Source organism: Pyxicephalus adspersus, chromosome 11 (genome assembly GCF_032062135.1).
Source record: "Pyxicephalus adspersus chromosome 11, UCB_Pads_2.0, whole genome shotgun sequence".
In the NCBI taxonomy this organism is placed as follows: domain Eukaryota; kingdom Metazoa; phylum Chordata; class Amphibia; order Anura; family Pyxicephalidae; genus Pyxicephalus; species Pyxicephalus adspersus.
Window position 1 is genome coordinate 10,381,667 of NC_092868.1, and position 27,746 is coordinate 10,409,412.

At 40.2% G+C, this 27,746-nt stretch overlaps 2 protein-coding genes across 3 annotated transcripts in view; one reads left to right on the top strand and one right to left on the bottom strand.

Moving 5' to 3' along the window:
* Positions 1 to 15,466, top strand: part of ATP1A3 (ATPase Na+/K+ transporting subunit alpha 3) — a 44,153-nt gene extending 28,687 nt beyond the window's left edge. Inside the window, exons 7-23 of the mRNA XM_072425550.1 lie at positions 590 to 707; positions 2,001 to 2,269; positions 2,628 to 2,826; positions 2,928 to 3,037; positions 3,209 to 3,343; positions 5,319 to 5,511; positions 6,025 to 6,200; positions 6,292 to 6,428; positions 7,805 to 7,955; positions 8,618 to 8,786; positions 8,885 to 9,039; positions 9,539 to 9,662; positions 9,752 to 9,897; positions 10,035 to 10,165; positions 10,649 to 10,750; positions 12,728 to 12,819; positions 13,568 to 15,466. Coding sequence (XP_072281651.1) covers positions 590 to 707; positions 2,001 to 2,269; positions 2,628 to 2,826; positions 2,928 to 3,037; positions 3,209 to 3,343; positions 5,319 to 5,511; positions 6,025 to 6,200; positions 6,292 to 6,428; positions 7,805 to 7,955; positions 8,618 to 8,786; positions 8,885 to 9,039; positions 9,539 to 9,662; positions 9,752 to 9,897; positions 10,035 to 10,165; positions 10,649 to 10,750; positions 12,728 to 12,819; positions 13,568 to 13,596 — 2,436 coding nt within the window. The 3' untranslated portion in view covers positions 13,597 to 15,466. The remainder of the gene's footprint in view (positions 1 to 589; positions 708 to 2,000; positions 2,270 to 2,627; positions 2,827 to 2,927; positions 3,038 to 3,208; positions 3,344 to 5,318; positions 5,512 to 6,024; positions 6,201 to 6,291; positions 6,429 to 7,804; positions 7,956 to 8,617; positions 8,787 to 8,884; positions 9,040 to 9,538; positions 9,663 to 9,751; positions 9,898 to 10,034; positions 10,166 to 10,648; positions 10,751 to 12,727; positions 12,820 to 13,567) is intronic.
* A 3,152-nt stretch (positions 15,467 to 18,618) lies between these two features.
* The window catches only part of RABAC1 (Rab acceptor 1), an 11,748-nt gene continuing 2,620 nt past the window's right edge, over positions 18,619 to 27,746 (bottom strand). The window contains exons 1-6 of one of the 2 annotated variants that reach the window (XM_072425980.1): positions 27,006 to 27,134; positions 23,012 to 23,108; positions 21,647 to 21,856; positions 21,378 to 21,475; positions 20,189 to 20,290; positions 18,619 to 19,525 (exon numbers count right to left, since the gene is read on the bottom strand). In XM_072425980.1, coding sequence (XP_072282081.1) covers positions 19,440 to 19,525; positions 20,189 to 20,290; positions 21,378 to 21,475; positions 21,647 to 21,856; positions 23,012 to 23,079 — 564 coding nt within the window. In that variant the 5' untranslated portion in view covers positions 23,080 to 23,108; positions 27,006 to 27,134 and the 3' untranslated portion in view covers positions 18,619 to 19,439. Of the gene's footprint in view, positions 19,526 to 20,188; positions 20,291 to 21,377; positions 21,476 to 21,646; positions 21,857 to 23,011; positions 23,109 to 27,005; positions 27,135 to 27,746 lie in introns of those variants that run through there. The other variant, XM_072425979.1, reaches the window with a different exon arrangement.

Here is a 27,746-nt window from a genome sequence, read left to right on the forward strand (position 1 = left end):
TTGGCCATTGGAACAGTGGCAGCTGTACCTCTAGTTCTAGAAAAAAAGGTCAGTTTGGGAAGAACCTGCTTAACTCATGATAATATGTTCATGAATAATAGGAGGAAACTCCATGCACCATCTATATAGTAAATACACCACCTATGAGCATCTAAAGGGTCACAATCTTCAAAGGTGATGTTCAGGCAAATGGAACTGCACATTAAATATATATCAAAGTGTCTTAGAGCAAAACTACATGTTGCTGCAGATCAAGCAGTCTGTGCTGAAAAATGGTAGCCGATGGCAAAATGAGCAGTTAGCCCTTGCAGCGTTGGGAGAGACCCCTCCAAGGGTAGAGAATGTCCCCAGAGTCTGGGTATGAACCAAACGTTCAACAAGGCTTTAAGGTAAATATTCAGCAAACTGTTTATTCTGCTAATGGAAAGCTTTTTAAAAACAATTTTAAACCATTGACAAAATAAAGTAAAAACTTTCTTCCACTCTTCTTCTTTTTCTAGAATTCAGTTCCTTATGCAAAGCCTCTATTGTTCTTTCTCACTACCTTCTATTTCTTTCTTTCCTTTCTCCTTCCACTTCCAACTTCCAGGTAGATAACTCCTCCTTGACGGGTGAATCTGAGCCCCAGACCAGGTCACCTGATTGCACTCATGACAACCCTCTGGAGACACGAAACGTCACCTTCTTCTCCACCAACTGTGTAGAAGGTAACATTGCAAAGTATATGATGGTAAAGGATGTCTAAACCCAAAAACAAACATTTAACATTTTGCAACATACCATTGTTTAGATGTGGTGGCTGCATTTGTTCTTCTCAGATAAACAACATACCTATTGATTTTAATAAATGCAGTGTAAACTGGTATATATATTTTTTTCTTGTATTTTGGGTTTAAATACACTTTATAAATTGTGGTCAGCTTTGGAATACTGTAAAAGGGCCATAATGCCTAGACACAAGCTTCCCTCTTGCAATTCTAGGACCAATGTCTTCATTGTATACATTTTTTTAAGGCTCCAACCTGAGGGTGTTCAGTTGCTCTTCTTTGTTCAATCCAATACTTCTCTAGAGCGTCCAGTGCAGCATTTCTCAAACTTTTTCACATGGATACATTTTCAGGGAACCCCTATTATAATTTATATATCCACATCCCACAGTATATTAATATGGTGGTCATTGAAAAGATTGTCTCTTACATTGCTGGCTAGTGAGAAGATTGGTAGCCAAAAAGATCATTGATGTCACCAAAACTCATAATTTGAGAGGCACAAATTGCTCATAGTTACATAGTTATATAGTAGGACAGGTTGAAAAAAGACATAAGTCCATCAGGTTCAACCACTGGAGAAATAAACATATCCCAGATATAAAATCCTATAAGACATAGTTGTCCAGAGGAAGGCAAAAAAACCCTGATACAATTTGCTTCAACAAGGGAAAAAAATTCCTTCCTGATTCCATGAGGCAATCGGATGTTCCCTGGATCAACAGTCACAGTTATTTTTACTTTGAAGCCTTAATCCCCAGTTATATTCTGTGCTTCTAGAAAAACATCCAGCTTTTTCTTAAAGCAATCTATAGTAGTTGCTGAAACTACTTCCCGAGGGATCCGATTCCACATTTTCACAGACCTTACAGTGAAGAATCCCTTCCTTATCCGGAGCTTAAACTTCTTTTTCTCCAGTTGCAAAGAGTGACCTCTTGTTCTTTGTAATAATCTCAAAGTGAATAATTGGGAAGAGAGTGTAATGATCTTCAGTGGAGTTCTCAATGCTCCCCACTGCAGGTCTAGGTCATTGTAAAGGGATAGGTGTCTACAAACACAATAACATTAATGATAAAGAAGTTCCTACATGCATGACCAAGTTGACCAAACTAAACTGTGGAGATTACTTATATGTCCACTTTATTGATGAGGACCTAATACTACTACCACAAGATATTCATCTGCCATGGATGAAGGGGATATAACAGTTTCTGAATTTTTATTACATTTCAGGGACAGCCCGTGGAGTGGTCATCGCCACAGGAGACAGAACTGTGATGGGTCGTATTGCCACTCTAGCTTCTGGTTTGGAAGTTGGGAAGACCCCAATTGCTAAGGAAATTGAGCACTTTATCCATCTGATTACTGGTGTGGCCGTGTTCCTGGGCCTCACCTTCTTCATCCTCTCACTTATCTTGGGTTACTCATGGTTGGAGGCTGTCATCTTTCTCATTGGAATCATTGTGGCCAACGTACCAGAGGGACTTTTGGCCACTGTCACTGTGAGTAACATAAATCAATTTATAAAAAATATTATAAAATATTATAGTAATCAATATAAAACAATAGACTGTACCCAGAAGATAGTAGATGACCATTTGAATAGTAACAGAAAAGGTATCCAAAGGCAACTTTTTTTCTCAATGTTGAATGAATTGGGGGGTAAGTGGGTCATTGAATTTCAGGGATTTCATCAGAGGTTCAGCATTACTTGCAGACTTACTTAAGGCAAACGCTAGGGCAAAAGTCCCCTGAGCTGATCCACCCTTTAAGGTGGTAATGGGAATGAGATCAATAGATTAATATCAGGAACCACCTTTTCTGAGTGGGAGCCATAACTATTTTGTCCTACATTCACAGGTATGTCTAACCCTAACAGCCAAACGTATGGCACGCAAAAACTGCCTGGTGAAGAACTTGGAAGCTGTAGAAACCTTGGGGTCTACGTCAACCATCTGCTCTGATAAGACGGGAACACTGACACAAAACCGTATGACGGTAGCTCACATGTGGTTCGATAACCAGATCCACGAGGCAGACACCACAGAGGACCAGTCAGGTCTGGGAGGATTACGCAACTTTAAACCCTTCAACTTTGCAATCTCTTTACCCCCACCTTACCAGTTCCCTCTCTAATTTTTACCTTGTCTCCTATCTCAGGTGCCTCATTCGATAAGAGTTCCCCCACTTGGGTGGCCTTGGCCAGGATTGCCTCCTTGTGCAACCGAGCTGTCTTCAAAGCAGGAAATGACAACATCCCCGTTCTGAAGGTGTGTGACGTTAGCACATCGACAGGAGCTGTGTAGCATTGTGTCACTGTGTGTGGCTGCTGTCGTATGTCACGCTTACTGTGTATGTGTCTGTATATCGGCCTCACTGTGTGGTAATATGCAAGGGCATATCAGGTTCCTTAAGTAACAGGGTAAATTTCTGTTTCCCAGAGGGATGTGGCAGGTGATGCCTCCGAATCAGCTCTCCTGAAATGTATTGAGCTGTCCTGCGGATCGGTTAAGGCCATGAGGGAGAAGAACAAGAAAGTGGCAGAGATTCCTTTCAATTCCACCAATAAGTACCAGGTGAGAGCAATAGGACACAAGACAGTGCTAAATTTCTGACATTAACATTGACATTTTCAATTGTATATCTAAGACACCAAAAGGAAGAAAGTAAGAAAAGTTTGTCATTAGAGTTCACATAGCTTTTATATTATTATTAATATTATCATTATATGGCCAGCTTGCACTTTCCAGGTATGTTTCAGTTTACTTGTAACAGCCAATATCGGCCAATTAGAAAACATCTTTCCACTGCTTTGAAAGCTGAAAATTGGTTTGTGTTGGCAATTGCATGTGTAATAAACATGCCTTTGTGTAGTTTGACTTAAATTGGAGAGAATTCATGATCAGCAATATCATTTTCCTTTTCTTTCCCCAATACATTAGTTGTGTTAATTACTTAGTAATATTCCTTTCAATAGGTAAAGGGTTGATCTACACAAAAGAAGTGGAGGCAGGCTATGGCCAGAAGCAACTAATGCAAATGGGCATGCACATCCACAGAGCACTACTGAGTAGATATAAACCCAAACTCTTAAATATCATAAACATGTTAAAACTAATTCAGAAATCCTTTCCTATTATATCAAAATCTGCAGCTTTAATTTAAATATTAATTGTTGATCCTGACATGAAGGTGTTTGTTTAGAAACTTCCAGTTATGGGGTTACAATCCATTGTCCTCATCTCAAAATTTTGATCTAAATTGCCAACTTGCCATGTGGGCTATTAGTCTACCAGTGGCTCCTTCAACACGCATTATTCAGGCATGAGCTACCAATATTATCATCAGGAAATCTGCCCTATGAAAGGCTATGCTCACTTTTATTCAGTTAGTTGGTATTTTAAAAGGGGATCCAGTTTTTTGTGAACAGAACATATCTAAATTATATCTGCAACTAGCCAAAAACAATCGCAGTGTTTTTTGCATTCTTTGAGTCAGTGCATAACTTTGTCCCCAATATTTGCAACATAAAAGATGATTGATCACTGTAGTTGTTGAGTGGTTGTTATGCATTGCTTGTCTTCACAAATGTTCCATGCTGCTTTCACTGCAGTATTATTTCTGTCCACCTGAACTTCCTCACCGGCATTTCTCCATTGGTCATCCGCTCTGCCCCTCACCCTCCTGCCCTGCCTTTGTCAATCTCTCTGTTCCTAGATTAGTCCCAGCTGCTGTGGGATCCCAGCCTGATCCTTCTTAACATTCATTTCATAATAACATAAAAGCTTTTTAACTCTCCATTGTCTCCCTTGACTGTCCCGAACCACTGTTACTGGAGGTTGCTCGGGAATAACCCATTCATGCCTGGAGTGTACAGCCTTGATATGGCAAAGTTGTCCTTAAAGTTACAGCTTTCATTTTGTTGTAGCCAAACATAAATATAGTCAATACCGGAGGATTTGTAAAAGTTTTCAAGAATATATATAGGAAAATATCTGAGAGTTTTGCAGCAAGAAATGCAGCTGATTGTAATACATAAAGGCTTTGGCATGTCACTAAAATTGTGTTTCCAGATCACTTATGGCTATATGCAATAAATGGTACTAGGGGGATAGTGTATAGTTCAAAAATCCATAGTAACCAGTTCAAATTTACTTCAAGGAAGCCATACTATACATGAACATTTCTGATTTACTGCTACAATTAGCCATTTGTATTTTGATTGTTGCATAGGCATACCAGACTGTCTCCATTATCTCTTATTGGGCTCTATTTATAAAACAGGGAATCTGTCATTGCCTCAAACTTGATTCCCTGTTTTAAAAATAGAGCCCAAATGAAGTTGTGTATCCTTGTATCTGTTCCTAGTTCTTGTATCTGTTATGATGTATGACCAGTTCTTGCTTGGAAAACTGTTTTTTAAGTGATAGATATGTTTCTGGTCCTCGAACTGCAATGGTTTTATGCTAGCAGAACTGGATACCAGCCACACCTCTCAGAAAAATGTTTTTTTAAGATTTCTTCTGCTTATTGTCATTTCTTCATCAACAGCTGTCAATCCATGAGACAGAGGACCCCAATGATAACCGCTATTTTCTGGTAATGAAGGGAGCTCCAGAAAGGATTCTGGATGTCTGCTCCACCATCTTGATCCAAGGCAAAGAGCAACCATTGGACGATGAGTTGAGAGAGGCCTTCCAGAATGCGTACCTGGAGTTGGGTGGACTTGGCGAGAGAGTATTAGGTGAGAAGACATTTAACAATGAGGGGACTGGAAAAAGGAACCAAGTTAATAAAAGTATAAAACTGTCCTTGTTTGCCACCGAATCTTCTAATCCTAGTTCTAATTTTGTAATAATTCTGTAATGTTGGGTGCAAGGGGAATACTTTATTGAATCTTGAAAATCTTATCACAAATGTCCTCTAAACTAGAATCCACTATTCTTTAATCAGAATCAATAGGAACTAAGAAAAACATTGCTGCCCTACCGCAAGTTTTTGATTGTTGTGCAGAAGTCTGTAAAATATTTTTTTATATATTATATTAAGCAGGTGTTCTGCACAGACTTTGCTCACCTAATATATTACCAAGGACCCTACAAAAAAGAAGAGGCCCCCTCCTGGACCTCTATTGTTGAGTTGAGAATGACCATCTTTCCCATGGCTAGTACCCCTTGATAAATTGTGTTTTGTCAGGGGAACTCATCCTTTATTAATGATTATTAGGCCTACATTTCAATTATTTTTCTTCCACCAGGGTTTTGCCACTACTATTTCCCAGAGGAGCTGCATCCAAAGGGTTTTGCTTTTGATACCGAGGACCTTAATTTCAGCACTGAGAACCTGTGCTTTGTAGGGCTGATGTCTATGATTGACCCTCCCAGAGCAGCAGTGCCCGATGCTGTAGGAAAGTGCAGAAGTGCAGGTATCAAGGTAAGCGGAGAAGGATGATAAAAAAAACATTATGCAGTAGAAGATTCCCTGTTTTGACTCATGCTTATTTATTTAATAATTATTTTTTCAGGTCATCATGGTAACTGGAGATCATCCAATCACAGCAAAGGCCATCGCCAAGGGTGTAGGCATTATCTCAGAGGGTAACGAGACAGTGGAGGACATTGCAGCCAGACTCAACATCCCAGTCTCCCAGGTTAATCCCAGGTAAGGCAAGAAGATGAAATCAGCCAGTGTAAATGGATAATGATGAAATTATCCATATAATTACAGCCCCACTACTTTTCCAAAATCTCATATAATATACTAAAATTAGGAGGATTGGTATAAACCTTTATAGTATAAACATTATAGGATCAGTATAATTAGACGCCAAATTGAAATTGTAACTGGAGCCAGATAAACTGAGAGAGGCTTTCTAAATCTTGATACACTGGGTTTGCTGTGACCCACTGTTTCTGCCATCAAGAAGTTTTGGGTGTTCCTATCAACCATTTTATGTTCCAGCTACCCATCATAATGGTCACAAAAACCATTCCAATAGTTCCTTCTAATGGAGTGCCCAAGAGATATACAAACCTGCCAGTTAGATTCACCCTTCAGCATCTACGGAATACCTTGATATCACTTTCGGTAGTGGGGTGGATATTGACTGTGTATTAAAATTCTGATGTTCATGACATGCTTATAAATTATTAGTTATGGTAATACAAGCATTACACAAATACATAATTTGCTCTCCAAATCTGTTTTTTTTGACCCAGTATGTTCAGAATATTACTACAGCTGAAAAAAGGAATTCATATTTGATGCTTAAAGTCCTGCCAAATAAAAACTTGTAGGCTCTCTTCAGTTATTTCCAACGTGCCCTCTGTTTGTTATAATCAAACATTTAATGATAAAACCAATATTAAATTAACTTGTCTGTGTACCATAAATGACCACTATATGTACCTATCCTGGGACTCACTTTTGACTTTAGAACAGCCTGACTTCATTGCAAAATTATATCAACAAGGTACTGGACATGTTCCCTAGGGTATTGGTCCATAATTAGTATACCATCATGGTTAGACTAAACCATTGACTAAAGGCAGAAAGCTTCCATGAATTTGTGCTGCATTTATACACCATATGTCCAAATGTCCATAGTCTCCTAAACATGACACCTTATATGACCACCAATATGTGGAAAACACTACAATTATTAAGTGTTTCATGTGTACTGTTAATGCTACAACATACAAAGACATTTTAGAAGATTGTGCCCTTATAAAATATAGCAGTTTGGGAAAGTTTATTTTCTGTTCCAGTATCATGATGCTGAGGGCACAAAGCCAGCTCCACAAGGACATGGTTTCATGGGCTTATTATGGAGGAACTCCTCACAAGTATTATTTTGAGGAGCCCAATGTCCCTCAGAAACCCTCAAATTCTTGTGAAAAGACTTCCAGTGAATAGCTTCAAAAGAGGGGCTTTATTACATTTACTCATATAGGTGTGTTTACAGATGTGTAGCCATGTAGTTTACAAAACACCTGTCCTTTATTGTCATAATTGTTTATATTTTCTTTACTTGCTAGGGATGCCAAGGCTTGTGTAATTCATGGCACAGACCTGAAAGACATGAGCGCCGAGCAAATTGATGAGATCCTTCAGAACCACACAGAGATTGTCTTTGCCCGCACATCTCCCCAACAGAAGCTGATCATCGTGGAAGGTTGCCAGCGACAGGTATGGCCTTTCCCACCCATTCTACTGACCAGCTTAAAAAAGCTTGACAGCAGCAATAAAAAAAACTGTGAAATACAAACAATTTGGACATTTGACATCTTATGGCATAGGTTTAGAAAAAATACATTGCACCAAAGCCATGGGTTGTATTGGCAACATTCGCGGCAAGATCACAGGCTAAATGGCTTAAAATTTAGCATCATTTTTTTATTATCATCATATAATCAGTCTGAGTGTTGCAATATGACAATCTGAAACTTCACCATTCCATCAGATTAAGGGGATTAGTAATATTGCTAAGTATATAAACTACCATTGTCATGATTGCCAGGCAAAGAACGTTTTTTATTGGCTGCAAAATAAAACAGGAAGGTCATTTTTATGGCATTAAATGACAATAGATGTCAGTATTCTCCTCGGTATTTTTTCCTTTAAGGTGGGTGGGAAGAAGCTTTAGGCTGGTGGTGGCCCCCATAATGGGACCTAACTTTTCAGCTTGGGTGGGTGGTTACTGAAAAGTGTTGGGTGAATCACCCAACTAAAAGGGGCAGGGGAGAACACTGACCAGCGATTATATATTGCATGTATAAATGTTCCTTTAATTCTTTTTAATCCTTTTAAGTTTCCTCAATTTGATTGACTCGAATATTTTCTCTGTTTAGGGCGCTATTGTGGCTGTGACTGGTGATGGTGTCAATGACTCCCCTGCCCTGAAAAAGGCTGACATTGGGGTAGCTATGGGCATTGCTGGCTCTGATGTCTCCAAACAGGCTGCTGACATGATTCTACTGGATGATAACTTTGCTTCAATTGTCACTGGTGTTGAGGAGGGTAAGGAACCAATTTGTAAAATTTTAATTACATTCTGTATAGCTTGGTGCTGCACCCATGTAGACTGACGTTGTGTGACACTGTCCACTAACCAACAGGTCGCCTTATCTTTGACAACCTGAAGAAGTCAATTGCCTACACCCTGACCAGTAACATCCCAGAAATCACCCCCTTCCTGCTTTTCATTATGGCCAACATCCCGCTGCCTTTGGGCACCATCACCATCCTGTGCATTGATCTGGGTACTGACATGGTGAGTACACCCAGGGGACACACAGGGGATTATTGATGAAAGTGGAATGAAGAATATTTGCTGCACAGAAACAAATGAAGTTCCAGGATCAGTTAGCCAATGAAAGCTTAAGTGCTGACCCCTACTGTTAAAAACACCTGTTTTTTACCTGACATCCCTCTCAGATGAAGCCAGCTACCGCTCCCTTTTTTCCTCATGTCAGATGCACTTAATATTATGTGAAAATAAAATGATCATTGGAGCAATTAGTACTGGTTCTAGGGGAGAAAACAAGAAGTCCCATACATAGCACTTTATGAGGAATTTGCCTGACATGTACCTTTCAATAAATACAGATGCTGGATTAAATAATGGCAGATCAATAGTCTTATCATTCATTTTGGTCTAATTCAAAGCTCCGTAACCGGCCAAATTGACTTGTGATCTGTTCAAATTGTTTTGAATACAACCTGACATGAATCTGACTGTATAATGTGCCTTGCTTCATCTCCTTCTCCAGGTTCCTGCTATTTCACTGGCCTATGAAGCAGCTGAGAGTGACATTATGAAAAGACAGCCAAGAAACCCTCGTACAGACAAACTGGTGAATGAACGATTGATCAGCATGGCATACGGGCAGATTGGTGAGGCCTCATTCCAGATCATAGATAAAACTTTATCTCCTGAGGTGTCTTCCTATTTGTTATCTTTAACTCTCTCTCCCAAACTATAGGTATGATCCAGGCTCTTGGTGGCTTTTTCTCCTACTTCGTCATACTGGCAGAAAACGGTTTCTTGCCATCTCACTTGGTGGGCATTCGGTTAAACTGGGATGACAGGACAGTTAATGACTTGGAAGACAGCTATGGCCAGCAATGGGTGAGTTGTGACTTCCTAGGAATTTATGGGCACTGGCAAGTTCTGATTGTATACGTGGTATAGCCTAAACTTAAAATATAGTTTCCTGTTTTTTTATTTTATAGTGTCACTTCTTTCCTTCTCTGTTTGTGCTTTAGACATATGAGCAGCGCAAGATTGTGGAATTCACTTGTCACACGGCCTTCTTCGTCAGTATTGTGGTTGTACAATGGGCTGATGTCATCATCTGTAAGACCAGGAGAAACTCAGTATTCCAGCAGGGCATGAAGTAAGAGAACACACATAAACAATTCCAGTTCCCTTGGATAAAATTTCAGCTTTGTGGAGAGAAAAACACCTGCTTCCATCTGCACATATTAATTGTGGATTTTCAATGCACTTGGAGGGTTGACATAGATTAACATGATCAGTCCCAATATCGAATCCCTTTAGATGTGTCGCATTCTTCCTTAATATTTACCAGAGATTAAAATTCAAGTGCAGGAATGCTGGTGATGCCTTGATTTGACTCCAATCTATATGTAGATTTTTGGGGAACCAATTAAAAGAGTGAGGGGGTAAGGACTTTGGGCAGGTCTGTACTTCATATAATGTACTGTTGCCTTGGATAAATAGTAGAAACACTTGATTTTTTTTATTGGACTGTTTTACAAATTTATTTCTGGCTTCTAGACTGAAATGGTGCCATATATTGTATGTGTGTGATTTCCCATTCTGATAACCCTGCTTTTTTGCCTCGTTTGCATTACAGGAACAAAATCCTCATTTTTGGTCTTTTTGAAGAAACAGCATTAGCAGCTTTCTTGTCATATTGCCCTGGAATGGATATTGCGCTGAGAATGTATCCACTTAAGTAAGTCTTTCATGTAGCAGTTTGCTAATATTCCCAAATATTTGCAGATCAGCTGCAGGGAATCACAAAGTTAGGATGTAATTTGATCTCATAACTAATTTGTGCCATACTGATTAAATCTAATGAGCACATCATTGGTAACCTTATACTTTGCTGGTCTGGTGGCCCTAAATGCAAACACTTAGATAATAGATATTCAGATTAGAGAAAGATTTGCAGTCATTGACAGCGGTTGGATGTTATCTGTCTGTTTCACTTTCAAATCTGCAATCATAGCACCAGGCACAGGAATCTCCTTCAGCATCAACTTCCTTTGTAGCTCAGAGATGTCATGCGGATGCTTAGAATCACAAGAGAAGCAAGTGCCAAAAAATATTACAGCTGAATCACAATATACCTACTCCTTTAGGACGTGATACACCCACCAATTTCCCCCTGGCACACTTTACCCCATAAAAATCTCTTCAACCCCTACCGGGAAAGGGCCAGCTGATCCCATGCTAAAGATTCACAGTTCTTTCTTTTATCCGTATAGGAAAATATTGCACAGTACAAACCATTTCTCCATATGTGTGCAATAGCTGTGTGCCTAAACCTAAAATGACTGCACCTGAGAACATGGGTATCAAATTAAAGTGAACCTGTCACCTGTCAGATATTTGAGACACCATTGTTGACATTCTTCTAGCTTTTTGTGTCTCCAAGCATTGAAGGGAAATGTTCTGCAATGACAGTAATGCACCTAGTTTTTTAGAATGCCTGACCAACAGTGGCTACATCTGTGTTTCTTCCATGACATGCCATCTTTACCTGTGATTGTAGTGGTTGAGGCATTTCTTTGTCATCCAGAAAAGTACGGTCAATATTTCATCAAATGCCAGTTTATCGCCTAAGGGAACTTAATCTTCATGTACTGAATTGTGCTTTATTGATAGTAAAAGGAATGTATGCTAGAAATATCTGTAGGCTGCTGTTGCTAATCTCCATCTTAAAATGCCTGGACATCATTAGAAGTGTTTCATACTTTACTCTGCAAAGGATCATTTACTTAGCTTAGTGAACTGAACAAAATACCCAATCATCTTCAATGAAACGTAAAAATGATTCCTTTGACACAATTGTAGAACTGAAGTCAGCAAAGCTTTATGTCCTTGAAAAAGCTTAGTCTAAAATACATCTTGAAGCAGTGAACATCCTGGTATATAAGTGAGCCAAGGCACTATTGTGTCTACAGCCCCATAGCTTTATTTCTGCCTCTGATAGTCTGCCCTGAGAGTAAGGTTTGATGGGGTCACTACAATGCTGCTCACTGTTTTCCTTGCTGGAGGCTCCAACATTGGAAAGTAAAGCCCTGCTTCTACCAAGATGATCATCTCCATACAGAGACATGGTGCAAAATAATGCACTGCAAGTCAGTAATAGCTGCAGGGAGACTCCAGGCATTACTGGCTTTTCTCTGCCCTGTTTGGGCTCCTTAGATCTTACTAAAATTATAAGAAAATGTCTTTTTAGTTTTCAGTTTATAAATTTAATTTTTTCCCCATCGGTGTAATTTCCATTCCCTATTTTGTCCCAAAATGTAACCAAATAGAGAGAGGTAATCTTTATATGATGAAGGAAATTTCCAGGTTTTACATTTACATCTGGCCAATGCTTCCAGAGTAACTCACAATCCCTATTACAGTCAAAGACCAGACTCAGGAAGAACTCCAATTAACCTAACAGTATGTTTTTAGAATATAGGAGAAAACCCATACCAAAGTTCCTTGCAGATAGGGTCCTAGTAGAGATTCCAACTTGGACCCTAGTGCTGCACGGGAGGAGTGCTATAAATTAGGTCATCATGCTGGGTCTATAATACCAGTTCAAGCCTGTTGTAGTATAAATAATAGAACAGAATATTTAAATTCCTTAAATAAGCATTACTTCTTTAAACTGATATCCAGAGTACTAAGCTGCTTTTTTATCTTCTTCCAGGCCCAGCTGGTGGTTCTGTGCCTTCCCATACAGCTTCCTCATCTTTATATATGATGAGATCCGGAAACTTATCCTTAGGCGACACCCAGGAGGTAAGTCAGTGCGGCACGTGGGCTGGGCTGTGTGTTCACATTTTATATACAATTATTTAAAGCTGACAATATTATTAAAAGCCTCCCAAAAGCACTCTCAGACAGTCAGACCCTATTGCTTTGTACACAAGTCCAACACTGAACATGCACCCAGGAGGAGAGAGCATGGGAATGGCCTTATGCTGCTTCTCCTTCATTGTCCAGGCAGGCTGTAGGGTAAAAAGGAAAAAGAAATGAATAAAATTGAATAGTCCACACATGGCTTTGACCTCAATAATATTGTGAACACCTTTAGGATGTATTGAAATACAGATTTGAAGCCAGGTCTTCTCATCCAACATCAGCAACTGACCTTAAAATGCTCCTTTAAGACCAAAAACATCCCACTGTGGAGGGCAAACTCAATATTAATGGCTATGATTTTGGAATGGCTTGTCCAACAACCCATTTGTTTGAACTTGATGTCTTTTTTTTTAAATCTGACCAACTATATAACAATGTGATAAAGGTATAATGATTGGTGGTCCCAACCTGTTGGCCATAAAGTTTTTTTAGTCTTTAAATCCAGAAGCCAAATGAATGTCTTTGATGCTCCTAGATTCCATGGCAGCCATGCATATTGATAAATACCATTGGATTTGGTCAAGTGGTCTCTCTTGAATGGAAAGATCAATAAATATGGGAATCTTCTCTTGTTCTAAAATAATGATCTGTTAATGATGTGCTTTATTGTGTTTTTCTCTTCCAGGTTGGGTAGAAAAAGAATCTTATTATTAAATTCGCAGAGATGCATCTCCCAGACCTGGACCCTCTCCAACCTCCGAATCCCCCTCCCCAAAACGAAGAAAAAAAACACAACAAAAACATAATAAAAAAATTATACCCAAATTAAACAGCAACAAACTCCACCGGATTCTAAGAATTAAAAAAGCTGCCATGACTCCCACCTGCCAAGCCTTCTGTTCCAGATTCCATGTTGGTTTTTTTTTCCAAGTCATTTCTCTCCCCCACTTTTTTTCTGTAAAATTATAAATATATATATAAATATATATTATATATAAATATAAATAGAACCAGGATTTTTTTTCTTTTTTTTATTATTTGCTTCTAATGTTTTATTATAAAGGAGGGGGAGAGAGAAGATTGTAACAGAGATGGTGAATGAGTGGAGGGTCTAAAACATATTGGATGGATATTAATATGGATTTTATGCTCTTCACTCTTGGGAAATCTGGTATTGGAATGCCAGGACAAAGAATGGGAAGGAAAAGTGGAGAAACCATTGAATTAAGGGGGGAGGGCTGTATAAACTCTCTTCCTAACAACCTCTATGCTGCCAAAGGCTTCTGAACACACCGCTCTACATACATATACCAGTAATGTGTTGCTTCATCAGCTATAGGGTAAATCCGGGGATTTGCGAGGGCACCGGTACTGTGGTCACATGACACCTCATGAACAATGTCTGGTGTACAGCGTAGGGTCTTTACGGGGCATTATTAGGGCCCTTCGACTTCTAGAGAGACCCGAAGAGTCTCATATCGAAGTCTCATCTGTGTAATAAATACCCCCTTCACCCAACCACCCCACTTAATATTCCTCCATATCTGATGTACTCGGTCTTTATGGGCGTGAGAGGTACATGTATTTTGTCTCTGTTATTAGGAGGGGGTGAGAGCTAAACGTCCTGATGTCTGTGTAATAGAAGGGGGTGATAGGTACCTTGTCCTGATGTCTGTGTATTAGAAGAGGGTGATAGGTACCTTGTCCTGATGTCTGTGTATTAGGAAGGAGTGATGAGTGTCTGTCTTAACATGATCACAGGGTGGAGGTACAGATCAAAGGACAATAGAGAAACTGAGAGGGCTGGGGGTCTGTTTGGAAGAATAGTAAGGCCTAAGCTACATTAGGCAAAAGTTTTGACAACATCACAAAGAATAAATAGGTAGCCAAGACTGAGTAGTCAGAGAGGAGGATCATAGACTGAGAGTGGTGTCAGTGGGCGATGGTGGAAAACATGGGTAGGGAGCACCAAGACCACAAAGCGCAAATGGTAGGGCTGGTTCACGCAAATGTCTGCAGTCCCAAATATCCTCATGTAAATAAAATATAAAAACTAGAACGTGGGTAGACAAATGCATAGAGGAGTAACATTGCATATTAGCTGCTGTCCTCTTTGCAACGTTCTGTCTTCAACTGTTGTGCTTGTAATAACTGCAGCAGGATAGACGGGTTAAAGACGGACGTGTACACCTTGCCTTATTTCGGGAAGCTGGTAGAGGACTAACTGCAATTGTGTGGCAACAGAAGATTGGTGGAAGCGGGGAGAAATCATATCGGAAAACAGAAGGGGCAGTAGCTGAGAGCCAGTAAGCAATAAAAGGAGGACACAGATCGGGTGATATAAAATAGAGAGGTGTGTGGGCGTGTGTGGGTGGACCAGAGCTGGATGTTGATAAGTTGAAGAGTGACCCTGGTACCTCTTAATAGGTGGAGGGGTTGAATGCAGTTTGTGTCTGTTATGTGTCTCCACCCCCCTCTTGCATTAGTTTTCGTCAGGTTGTCAGACTTTTTTTATCTTGTGTTTTCCTGCCATTTTTCTGTGATTTACAAAAATAAATAATAATAAAAAAAATACCCCAAAAAACTGCAAACTGTCTGTTTTATGATGCTGGATGAATGAAAGCTACGGGTACAAAAATATTTTGTGACAGGTGTAGCTACTGCAAAAAGAGCCAATGCTAGACAAGTACATGACTAGTGGTAAAGGATTAGAATTACTCAAACTTGTCTGCCATGTTCATATCACAATTTATGAAAGTGGAAGCAGGTTTTGTTCTTTGGTAAACAAGCTTCTACAATAGAAGAATAGAGATTCTGGTATTTACTAAATTGGTAATTAGAAACCCCATTCACTTGAAACATCAATTCAAATTTCCGAGCCATTTAAATTTACATTGTGGTCGCCTGTTGCCACTTATAAATGGTGACAAGGTGTTTGAAACAAACTCCTCTGATCTCCATTGTAACTTATGGCCTTCTTCATTTTCAAAGTGAAAACCAGCTGGTGACAATAAAATGATGCCTGATCACCACTATAAATATGCTGAACAGCACAGCAAATGTAAAAAGCAAACAAGTAGCACACATGCTCAAAGTGATGATCATTTCAGCCCCTTTTATAAATGGGGTGAACTGAAATATGGTGCAGTTTATCTATTAAAAACTTTTTCTGCTTCTTGTTTCTGTACTAGAGACAAAATAGGAGGAAAATGGACATTAAATGGAGGATGAGTCCCGTTAGGTTCTCCCACCGTTTTTGGTGAAACTTGAAAAATGTTTAATTTCTGCTCACTTTCTAGAACAGTGACAATGGGCTCCAGAACACAAAGGTCCTGATTTATTAAAGCTTTCCCAGACTGGAAAAAATAGATTAATATAGGAGAACCTGGGTGATCCAGAAAATCTAGCAATAATTTCTTGATAGTTATTTGCGATTGGTTGGCAAATGTTTCTAATCCTGGGCCATATCCATTCCAGGTTCTCCCATGATATTTTATCTTCTCCATTCTTGGAGAGCTTTAATAAATCAAGCCCAAAGTGCACAATATATTTCCCTGTGCCATCTAAAACTGAAAATATGGCAGACATTCCACTTTAAAAAGTCAGTGGATGTTTCCCTAGGGAACAGGAAAAGGTTAAATATTGTTAGGTGCCAGCTGTCAGCTCTTTTGACCACTTGACTCCTGGAATCTCTTCTAGCCGGGAAAGGACTTCTAGTCACCCTCTACCTCTTTTGTGAGGGAATCTGGGAGCAAAATAGAGTGATCTATCATGCTTCCACAGAAGGTAAAACAATGAAAGGAAGGTTTAATTGGCTTCTATGAGCAATACAAAAATTTTAATTTACATTATGACAACCAACATGGAGCCCACTATTTACACTCACCTGTTCATCTATTGGCTTTGGTATTTTGAGACATTGGGCCTGATTTATTACAAGGCTGGATAGGATACACTTTTATCAGTAAAGCTAGTTGATCCAGCAAACCTGCAATGAATTTCCTTAACCTCCCCGGCTGTATAATAATGAGGATTTTAAATGTACACTTAAAAATCCTCATCATTTTAAATTTACTGCCCCGTCATGCCTACCTGCCTAACGGTCCCACCCTCGGGCCTAGAACTCGCGAGAAGATACCCGTACGGCATCTGCTTCCCCTAGCCATGTGTCCCGAACGCTCACACGCCGGGTGATGCAGATGCCGGCCGGGCATTGCAAGGTTACGAAGATGCCCGGCATCTTTTTCCCCTGGCGATGCCGGCGGGCATCTTCATAACCTTGCAATGCCCGGCCGGCATCTGCGTCACCCGGCATGTGAACGCTGGAGGACGCCGCAGACATCGCTGGAGGATGCCGCTGGAATGTGGGAACAAGGTAGGACTTTTAATCTCCACCCCGAGTGTGGCTTGGGGTTAACGCTTTTGGTATGGAAAATCCACCCAAATCCACACTCGTTAATACCGCCATGGAGGTTAAAGTCATTTGCTATTTGTTAAGAATTGCTTTCAATCCTGGATCCATTCCAGGTTTTCTGTATAACCCAGCTTCACTGATGAAAGTGTATTCTCTCCAGCCTTGGAGAGCTGTAATAAATCAGGCCCAATGGCTTAGAATAAGTATGCAGACTTTTCACTCAACTTTCCTATGTTTGTAATTATTCTGGGTTTAAAAAGAAGGTTAGTATAACAGCCAACAAAGTAGCATTTGGAGTAAAATCTTAGCAGGGGCAGATGAAGAATTTCTTGTATAGGATGGAAGTAGAAGGAATAGTCAGAATAAAACCTGTTCTGAAGGGTACAAAGGCTCTGGTTGGCAGCTCACAGATTCTACATTAACTATTGGGGAGACCATTCAAAGACTTTAACACAAATTAAAAAGGGAAATCCAATAATTATGACTCCCTTTATCAGGGCTTATAATTACTGATAGGAAACTGATCTCAGGTTGGAATAGGTGAAAAATATTAGAATATAAAACCTCAGCATTAAAAGATGGCTGATGGCAAAGCACTGCTGGAGCCAGCTCTTAAAATGTTTCTAAACCCCAAACCAAAAATGTATTATATTGAAGATTACAAGTTCTTAGATGTTGTGGCTGCTTTTTGTCCCTTTTAGACTTTTACTTTAACCTGGTGATCTTTCCAGTAACATTTCCTGCACCAAGGTGATAATGCCCAATCACTGTGAAACATTTATGGCAATACAGTTCCGCTCCCTTAGTATGATCTACAAACATATCATATGTTCTTCATCTTAATAACATGAGGTTTCAGTATATTTGAAAAAAAAAAAAAAAAAAAAAAAAAGAGTAAAACGTACCTCTCCTGCATGCCAAACAGGTACCCAAAAAAGCAAGGGGCTGGACTGACGCACTACAGAAGTGTTTCTCAACCAGGGTTCCTCCAGAGTTTGCTAGGAGTTCCTTGAACAATGAGCATGTTGTACCTCTCAGGTCAATTTACCTGAAATGAATTATCATTTTGGCTATTTGTAAGGGTAACATTCTTCTCACTGGCCAGCAATTTAAGAGGAATTCTTCTTACTGACCACCACACTAATATATTGTGAGCTGTGGATATAGTAATTATAGCAGGGGTTTCTTGAAAGTTATTTTAAGGCTTCCCCTATATTAAAAAGTTTTAGAAAAAATGCACTACAGCAACACCTGGTTGGACAAGGCACCCTGAGCCAATACGATGTGCTCCAATAATAAAAATATAACCAACAACCAAGCCATACATTTAAAAGAAGTTTATTATATATTACAAAGGATACATATAACAAAAAAAGGCTCTGACAACCTCATGAGCAAACTTGCCATGTGTCAGATCCTTACATAATGACCAAACTCCATTTTGCTTAAAGTAAACCTGTACTTTTAAGAGATTCTGAGGAAAAGCATAAGAGCAGACACCACAAGATTCTCGCTGTTACCTTGATAACCCAGAAACACTTCTTCCATGCTGTTCTTTAATAAAGTTTTACTTTTTGTGGATGAGGCTTGCATTTCCCACAGCTAGGCCCTTATAATCCCATTGTCCAAGAGACTGCCTAGGTGGTCAGTGACAGCACACTCATTGGACAAGGGAATTGGAAATTGGTGAAGAATTGCCATATCGGGCACAGAAACTAAGTGAAACTAAATCAGATAAAGACATGGTGGAGGATTTCCGACTAATAAATATTAGTTTGGGCATTTTGTGAAGAATACTTGCTTTGAAAAGAGTAAAACTAAGTAGTGTACTAATCTCAATCTCGACAATCTGTCTGCTATACTTTCCTGCAGTGCTTTCATATGTCCCACCAGAAAAACAAATCCACATAACTATTCTATACTGTGTAAATATTTATTTGGCAGGTCTTGATCAAGCAGTGCCTCGTTGTATTCTGTCAGTTACTGGCCATCCAGATCCTGTGCCAAGGCTGCTGCCTGCAAAGTGCTTGTCAGGGAAGGTAGGGAGGAGATACACTGGGGGAAGAGGAGGTATAAGATAAATTGGCAAGAAATGAAGAGAACAGTCTCATAGCTGCCTCCCGAGGACACCGGGAATAGCTTGTTAGACCGGCTCCATCTGCAGCTCCTCAAAGTCTCCCTCAATCTCATGGAAAGAAGCGTGAGAGCCGATGATAACGAGAGTGGCACCTGCACAGTGAATATAGAAGAGAGAGCGGCTTTAACATGAAAAAATTATGCAGTACAACTCATCAATACTTTCACATTTCCCTAAAAACAGCAAGTATAGAAAAATAAAAGCCCCTAAATACTGATGCAGGCTGATAACATGCAGACTTTTATGGACGTGTTAGTGTTAGCCTTGACAATTTATAGAACAGGAAAAACAAACACTTCCAACGGTTATATTTGTTGAACCATAAGAGAAAATGATAGGGATAGCTGGCAAAGACCACTGACAGCTCTCCCACGGCAAAATATTGTCAAAAAAATACATCAGCTGTAGTTGTTGGACCCTTTTGAGAATGGCCTAGCTGTCACTGACCCAGAAAAACTTTGCATTGTTTTGACAACAATTTGTTTTGAATCAGCAACAGGTTCACTTTAATCCTAAATGCCTAAAGCCTAATAATTATAGGCTCTATTACTGTTGTTAGCCATAAAATTGTCCTCTATGTATCACATTAAAGGCACAATAAATCCACAGGGCTTAGTCCTGCAGATGGGCCCTTAGAAGTTAAATGAGGAAATTTTGAATAAAGCTAATTAGATAACAAAGGTAACAGCATAGGTCTAATACCTGCTTTAGGACAATATTATTATTCATTCAAGTTGGATATCAGAGGTTCTTACCCAGCACCCAAAATACAGCAGCTCCAGCCCCAGCGAGCCAGAAGAAGGGGAAGGAAACAGCCCCAGCCAGACCATACTGATTGGCAGTGCTTAGTTCCCGACCTGTAATGATAGAAAAGTAAATAGTAAAATGATACATAAAAGGATGGCTGTTTCAAAATAAAAAGTATTTTCTGAAATGTCCACACAATATTTATGTAAAATGGGTATCTGCTGTCACGTACAACCCAGAGGTCTTTTCTTTAACAGGAGCTCTTTTTAAAGTGACCCTTAATTTTCCACAGGCAAGGCTAAGTGAATGGGTCACCTAACTCACTTCCACAATGTTCTGCGTGACTTGCACAGGCTATAGAGTTCTTTATTTGCCACCATGTGAGAGCACAAAGCCATTCAGAGCCCACAACATGGTAGAGAAGGACTAGGCCACATGCTCATTTATACCTAGGAGTGCACAGTATTTTACTGGTATTGTTCTCCATGGCTAAACAGATGATGTGTAATTAAGTATGGGCCAAACAAATAGACAGTGAATGACCCATCAAAGCATGAGAATGTAAAACATCTGGAACAAAGGATACCTCATCCTTCCTCCAAATATCATAGACGGGTGCCAACCCCAATGTGTATAAAGATATGAAAAAAAAGAAAAGAAGATCTTTTTTTTTTTTTTTTGCAGCAAAATTAAATATATTAATAATAAAGATAAATGAGGTGAATTCAGTAAATCATTCACAAATTCTTTAAGTAACATAAATGAAACAGCTTGGTCACCCCTATTAAAAAACTTAATGGTAGATTGGACTATGTGTCTATGCGGAGGAATCCCTAACCAAAAAATTGCAAAGGTGCATAGGAATAATGTCTCCTGACGCGTTTAACCTATACGTGTCTTCAGGGGACTTGTGAAGAGCATTACATTCCCATAAAGCATGTTTTTATAAAGCACGAGAATGATCATAGCACCCGATTTTGCAAAAATCTACCACTACCACATCTATCACAGTGTTTTCTGCAGCTTTATGCACACTCCATGCAGGAACAAATCATAATGGGACAATCATTATGGTATTGGCACATAGTGGTGCATGGCCTGTAATGGGATAAATATTGTACAAAATTCTGGGTGAAGCAGGGTATGCAGCAGGAATTCTAAACAGAACAAGGTTATGCAAATTATAGCACAACTTACCAAACAGAACCATCTTGGACTGGAGGGTTTTCAGGTAAATGATATAACAGGCTCCAAAGAAAACAGCCAGGGCAATGAGCAGCATTGGGCTGGTGATTCTGTGAATAAGAGTGGAGAGTAAGTTAATATACTTGGAAGCTGAAAGATGTGCTGGCATTGAATCCCTGAGGGCTGCAGCAGTAGGATCAGTTCTGGTAGAGTTACCCCCCCCCCCAACCTAGAATAAATATAAAAAGAATGAAGAAAGACTACCTGAAAGGTAAACTTACATGCAGTAGAGGATCAGGCCCATGAAAATGAAGATGTAGTTGCTCTGGAAGTGCTCAATGTTCCGTGTCACACGTTTACACACATCACCGAAGTTCTGTGGCCGAGAGAATCGTCTCTGGTCAACAAAGTTGTTCCACGGACGGATGTGAGCCCGACGTCTGTCAAACCAGTCCTTGGCTGTGCTCTGGGTGATCATCTTGGGAAATATCCTGCCAAGGAGCAGAAAGAAGCAAATAAAGAGAAGAAGAGCTTTTAGCTCAGTGTTTCTGGACCTTTTTACCATGAGGAAAACGCTTGAAATAACTTTCAGGTCTTCAGGGAACCCCTTCTATAATTACTATATCCATAACTCACAGTACATTAGTGTGATGATCAGAAGAAGAATGCCTCTTAAATTGCGGTCATTGGGAAGAATGAAGAATGTCACCCTTAAAGATAGCTAAAAAGATCATTGGTATCCGTTAACCTAACATGAGAGGTACTAATTTTTAATTGCTCAACGAACGCCTAGCAACCTCTGGAGGAACCCTAGGGTTCCACAGAACTCTGAATGAGAAACATTGTTGTAGCTGGTAGTATGAATGTGAATTTTTAGCCTTTAAAAGAAGAATAGATTGAGTATATTTGCTTTTACGGTGCTGCTTTTACGGTTTTTATGCAATAGCCTGTAAGCCTGCCTGCAATGATAATAACTGTGTTACAGCCCCTGACACCACCAGAGAGAATGCTCATACAGTGGGTAGTGATCTTATTAGCCAATTGTAGAAGGGGTGCACCCTGTCTCTGACAACCACTAGGCTAAAAAAAATGTATTTCACTGACAACAGGTTTACAACCTGTTGCTTACTAAGTACAGATTCACAGAGTGATCCTGTGCAGCTCCACACAGCTGGCACCTTGCCACTTGGTCACTCGTACTGCAGAAATGGTTCTTCAAGGATCAGGGTCCGTACATTTCAGTGGTATTAGTACTGCTGCCCCATTCATTCTCTATAGAGCTGCAGCCAGGAGAAGCTACATGTAGCATCCATGGAGAGGCAGCAGTTCCCTGGCATGATGAAGTGATAAAGGCACTGCAATCTCACAGCTAGTGAGAACCTGGCTTAATAGTAGTAGCAGCAGTGAGAAATGGCTGCCTGCCGAGTACTATGGAGTAAACCTTTGTCATTTTCAACAGGACAAATATTCGGTTCCAGAATGATTATGCAATAAGTCCAAGCCTTACCAGCAACACTTTGTTATTCTGACATTTGGCAGAGATTTGATGTGAATAGGTCAGCTGAAATGAAGGGGTCATACCGATGATCACTAAGTATACCAAGATGTAACTATGTGATGAATAAATGATAATGCAATCAGCCTACTTGTTAATAATTCCAGCCGGTCCCTCTTCTGTTCCTCCATTTAACACATCCCCATTCTTGCCCGCCATGTTTAGGTGTTCTGGCAACACTGAGCCTCCTGTGAGAGGAATAAAGAAGAACAAAGATGAACTCCAGGCAGATGAAACACACATACAGGAGCGGTTTTACCTGCAATAGGATTTGCTTTTTCTGCCGATTCCAAAACAATTCAGCTACACAACCAAGTAGATAACATTATTTTATGTTACAGTTGTGGATAGTAGAAGGAATGCAGTGGTGTCCTTTCTACATTTCCAGCCTGCTGATTGGACAATGAATGGCAGAAGCAGACTGATGAAATCCTCTCCCTGCTCTCTCCTCCTTTCAGAATATCACTTGTTAGCACATGTGAATGCAGCTCAACTAACTGGCTCCAAGGTTCTGCCTTCTTCTTCCAGACTCTACATAAACTGCATCAGGCTAAAAAGTCACATTTGGGTACTTTTCACTGGTTGATTGAAATAAAAAAAATACATTTATCAATGTATTATTGAATAGAGCTGCAGTCATTTGTGTCCTATACATCTGCCTGGAGTTCAGCTTTAAGGAAGATCCAAAGTCTTATACTCGCCTTCCCTCCATGGATGAAATGTCCCGGAGCTCCCTTGCCAGAGCTGTAAATTTTGCTTTCTTCCAGAATTGGCATCTTCACCTATCTTGATTGGTCGGTTTGGGTTGACAAAACTCTTGCACATTAGAATGGCATTAGAATGGGAATTTGTCCCAGAAAACTTTTTTTCGAGGAATTCCTCTCCCTTTCCATCTTTACCGCTGCAACAGTAAAGACTGAAGGGGAAATCCCACAGCCCCCTGGTATACTCATATCCCAATCCCAGTAGGCCATGGGCTGCTCATTCTACGTATGCTTGAGATGGTAAATGGATTACTGCGCATGCACAATGTTATAAAAATTATGAGATTTAAGTCATAAGGTTTTTATTTATTTTACTTTGATTTAAAGATCACATCATATTTGCCCCATTCCTTGATCCAAACTTGTCCACCCGCCTTCTCCACAAATGTAGAATTATTGAGTTCTGATGGCCGGTGGTTTCCTCACATTCAGAGTCCTAGTGGACGCTCCTGTGCATTACAGCCTCATTGACTGTTATGGGGCTGTGTCACAAGGCAAGCAGAGATGACCCCATAGAAGTCTTTAGAACCACCAACTGTTAGATCTCAGTACTTATACACTGGTAGGGTAATATGGGGGGTAGTTTAGGTTATGGTACAGGGCAAAAATATTAAGTGATCTTTATCAGAAAGTGCAGTTATTCTTGAAGTCACTCAGTTTATCTACATACTGCAGATGTAATAAAAAGCAATTAAACCGAGTTGAAACTTTTTCAAGCTGTAAAAAATTCCAAGTATCTTACGCATACATTTACAGATTTACAGATTCAGAATTTCATCTATACAAAGCCAGGGCCAGGTCAGTGACATCACACATTTACTATTCCAGGATCTCAGAGCCGGTATCCTGTATAGGGCAGGGCCAGGGTAAGGGTGGCAGAGCTCGGTGTACAATATTAACCCTATGATCAACATAGCATAGCAGAGGAAATATATTAATTATAAAAGGAACAAAGGAAGTATATAGTCTGATGGAGAAACCAATCACCCACAGGAACCAATCAGCTTCATGATATTATATTATCCATAGTAAGGTAACAAACCCTCTCTCAGAGGAGCTGACAATCTAATGTCCCTACTAAAATCCAAGACCAATTTTTTGAGAAAGCCAATAAGCTTCCTGGTAGTTTAGATGCGGGGAAAACCAACGAAAGTACAGGGAAAATATACAAACTTGGTGCAGGTAGTCGAGCCCTGGCTGAGATTGGAACTTTGCACTGCATGGCGACTGTGAACCACCAAAAAACAAAAATGCTTTATTGATAACTATGGAGAACACTGACAGTCCTAAAGAGACCCTGGGCCTGATTTATTAAAGCTCTCCAAGACCGGAGACGATGGACTATCATAGGAGAACCTGGGTGATCCAGCAAACCTGTAATGGATTTGATAAAAATCATTTGGTATTATTTGGCAAACGTTTTTATTCCTGGACCAGATCAATTCCAGGTTTGTTGGATCACCCAGGTTTTCCCATGATAGTCTAACTTCTCGAGTCTTGGAAAACTTTAATAGATCAGGTGCACTGTCACCATACCCTGCAAAGGCGAAGCGACAGTCTATGCCAAAGAGCCTCTTGAACCCCCCTCGTATTTACCAATATAGTGATCACTTGCTACTCCTGTCTTGATTACTTTCCTAAAGTAAAACTAATTGGTATGCAGTGTAAAATTAAAATGCAATTTTAGATCTCAACTAAGTTCCTGAGAAAGTGTCCATGAAAGATTGCGTAGAGCAATAATTGAGATCATGTCCTCAACAAATTTAAGTTTTAGATTGTTTTGAAACTATTTTTGTCATGTAAAATAAAAACTCTGTTTTTAGAAATAAGTAAAGTGGATTGTTATGCCTTAAAAGCCGAGTACCAATTTCCCTTCATTTCACTAGGTGCATGATGGTTGAGCAAAGAAAACTCTCTGCCGATGTCACCTACTGATGCGTTGTGCCCACTATTAGGGACCAAATGTATTAATATAGCGAAACGCAACAGTGAAAGACATGGATGGAACATCCTCTGTGCTCAAAGATTTAAAGTTGGTTTTAGGTGACAGAAGAGGTGCATGGGGGCTGTTTACATACACCAAGTGGCTGCTTTATTGTATTGTGTCACAATATTGGACAACACTATTTCCTAGGGGCCAGAGGTGGTCAGGGGTCTACCTGTATTCGAAGATGGACAGCAATGGCAGCCTGCGTGTTCCTCTCTTGATGGGTTCCTATTTTGAGGGCAGATGCTATTGCACAATTTCAATAAAGTGGAACTAAAATCCCACTTTACAAAATTAAGGATCAGGCAGCTGGTTTTGCAGAAAGAGACAGGCAATGTCCCTTCAGCGATAACTCATCTTACCTGCCTGATCTCACCGGTGAAATGGAAATCCCGGCCTCCCTTGCGTGTATTGGGGATGAATGATCTCCTGTGTGCCTGCGTGAGAGCTACACTATCCCGGCACAGCCAATCAAGATCGTTTATAGGAAGTGGAAAAAAGAAGGTGGTGGCGCCCTCTGATGGAACGGCAGATAAGTGAGTCCCACTGATTACTGTCCGCTTTAAGATTTACAATATCTATGTCATATGGCGGCCAGCCAAAACAATCCAATCCTTTTCTATACAATCAGGTAGGTCCTATTACTACAGATTTGTTGGTTGGAAAATCCCCAAAAACGGATTGCAATGTGTGGCCAGATTTACAGAACTACTCAGGAAAAAAAGCTTTACACTGAACAACCTGTGCTGGGTACACAATCATGTCCCTCGTCTATTTTTCCTTTTCTAGATCATCCAATATCTGTCCACAAAATATTTCATTACTTCAAGCAAAGAGAATGCTGCACCTATCTCCCCCGGTGATGCGTTTCGCCCCCTATTAGGGGAGACTTGTAAGGTTTTATTCCCTAGTAGGGGGCAAAACGTGTCAGTGAAAGGTGTAGATGGACTGTCCTCTGTGCATGAAGGAATAAAGTTGGTTTTGAATAATTATAATTATAATATAATTATCATGCGTGTCACCATAACAGACTGCAATGATATTACACCCACTGATCCTTACACCATTGTAGAACATAGGAGCATTGAAGGAAAGAACCCCAGCATGTGAAAGGAGGCCACAGACCAGGAAGTCGAATTATAGGGAGACCCAATGGAAAATTATGTAAACAAGAGCTGTCAGAGATGTAATATTACTTATATACTAAACCAACACTTTGTTTTCTATAGAGAATTCACAGGGTCTCTGTAAAGGATAAATTCTTGGTTCTGGTCAGACTCTCTAGCTGTCACAGCAAACATAAACACCCCAAATCCCCCCTCAATGCACCTTACCTTCTCCTACCTTCCCCACCGGAAGTGATCTGGCACAAGCAGGAAGTATGCCGTATAGGAAAATCTAGTCTGAGGTTTCCATAGCAACCACCGCCACGACGGCAGCGTGCTGACGTCAGGCAGCCCAGGACTCTAAGGGGTAGGGTTTGACGTTCAGCCAAAAATGACGGAAGTCATGAAGGGTGGGAATTGGGGTGTATGTTCCCCAATGTTGTGCGGGAATTCGAGACGGTGTTGGGGGTTTAGAATGGCGTCAGGGTTTCTCGGTGGGAGATATGGCTGTCTGTCAAGTTTCGGTATTGGCTGGCACTCCATGGTGTAGTTCCATTTTATGTCCACTAGGTGGCAGCACTGAACTGCCAATGGGGATCACTCCAAGTTACCTTCACCCTGGTAGAGAATAGAACATGTCATCACCATGCAAGGCCCACATGTATTATTTTACCTTTTATATGAGATATCTATGGATGTATAATAAGGTGTGGGGTTATTGGAGATACCTGAATTATGATATTAGAATGTCAAATGAGGGAATTATATGAAGCTGAATTGCAGACACACAGATGTGACTTGTGTGATCATTATATTGAGGGGTGACACTGCTTCAAGTGCTCACTCTCTACACACAGGCTCCGAATGGACAATGAAGGAGCTTAAGTGATGATCAGAGACTGCAGACATTGTACAGGAGACGGTCAGAGACTGCAGACTTTGTACAGGAGACGGTCAGAGACTGCAGAC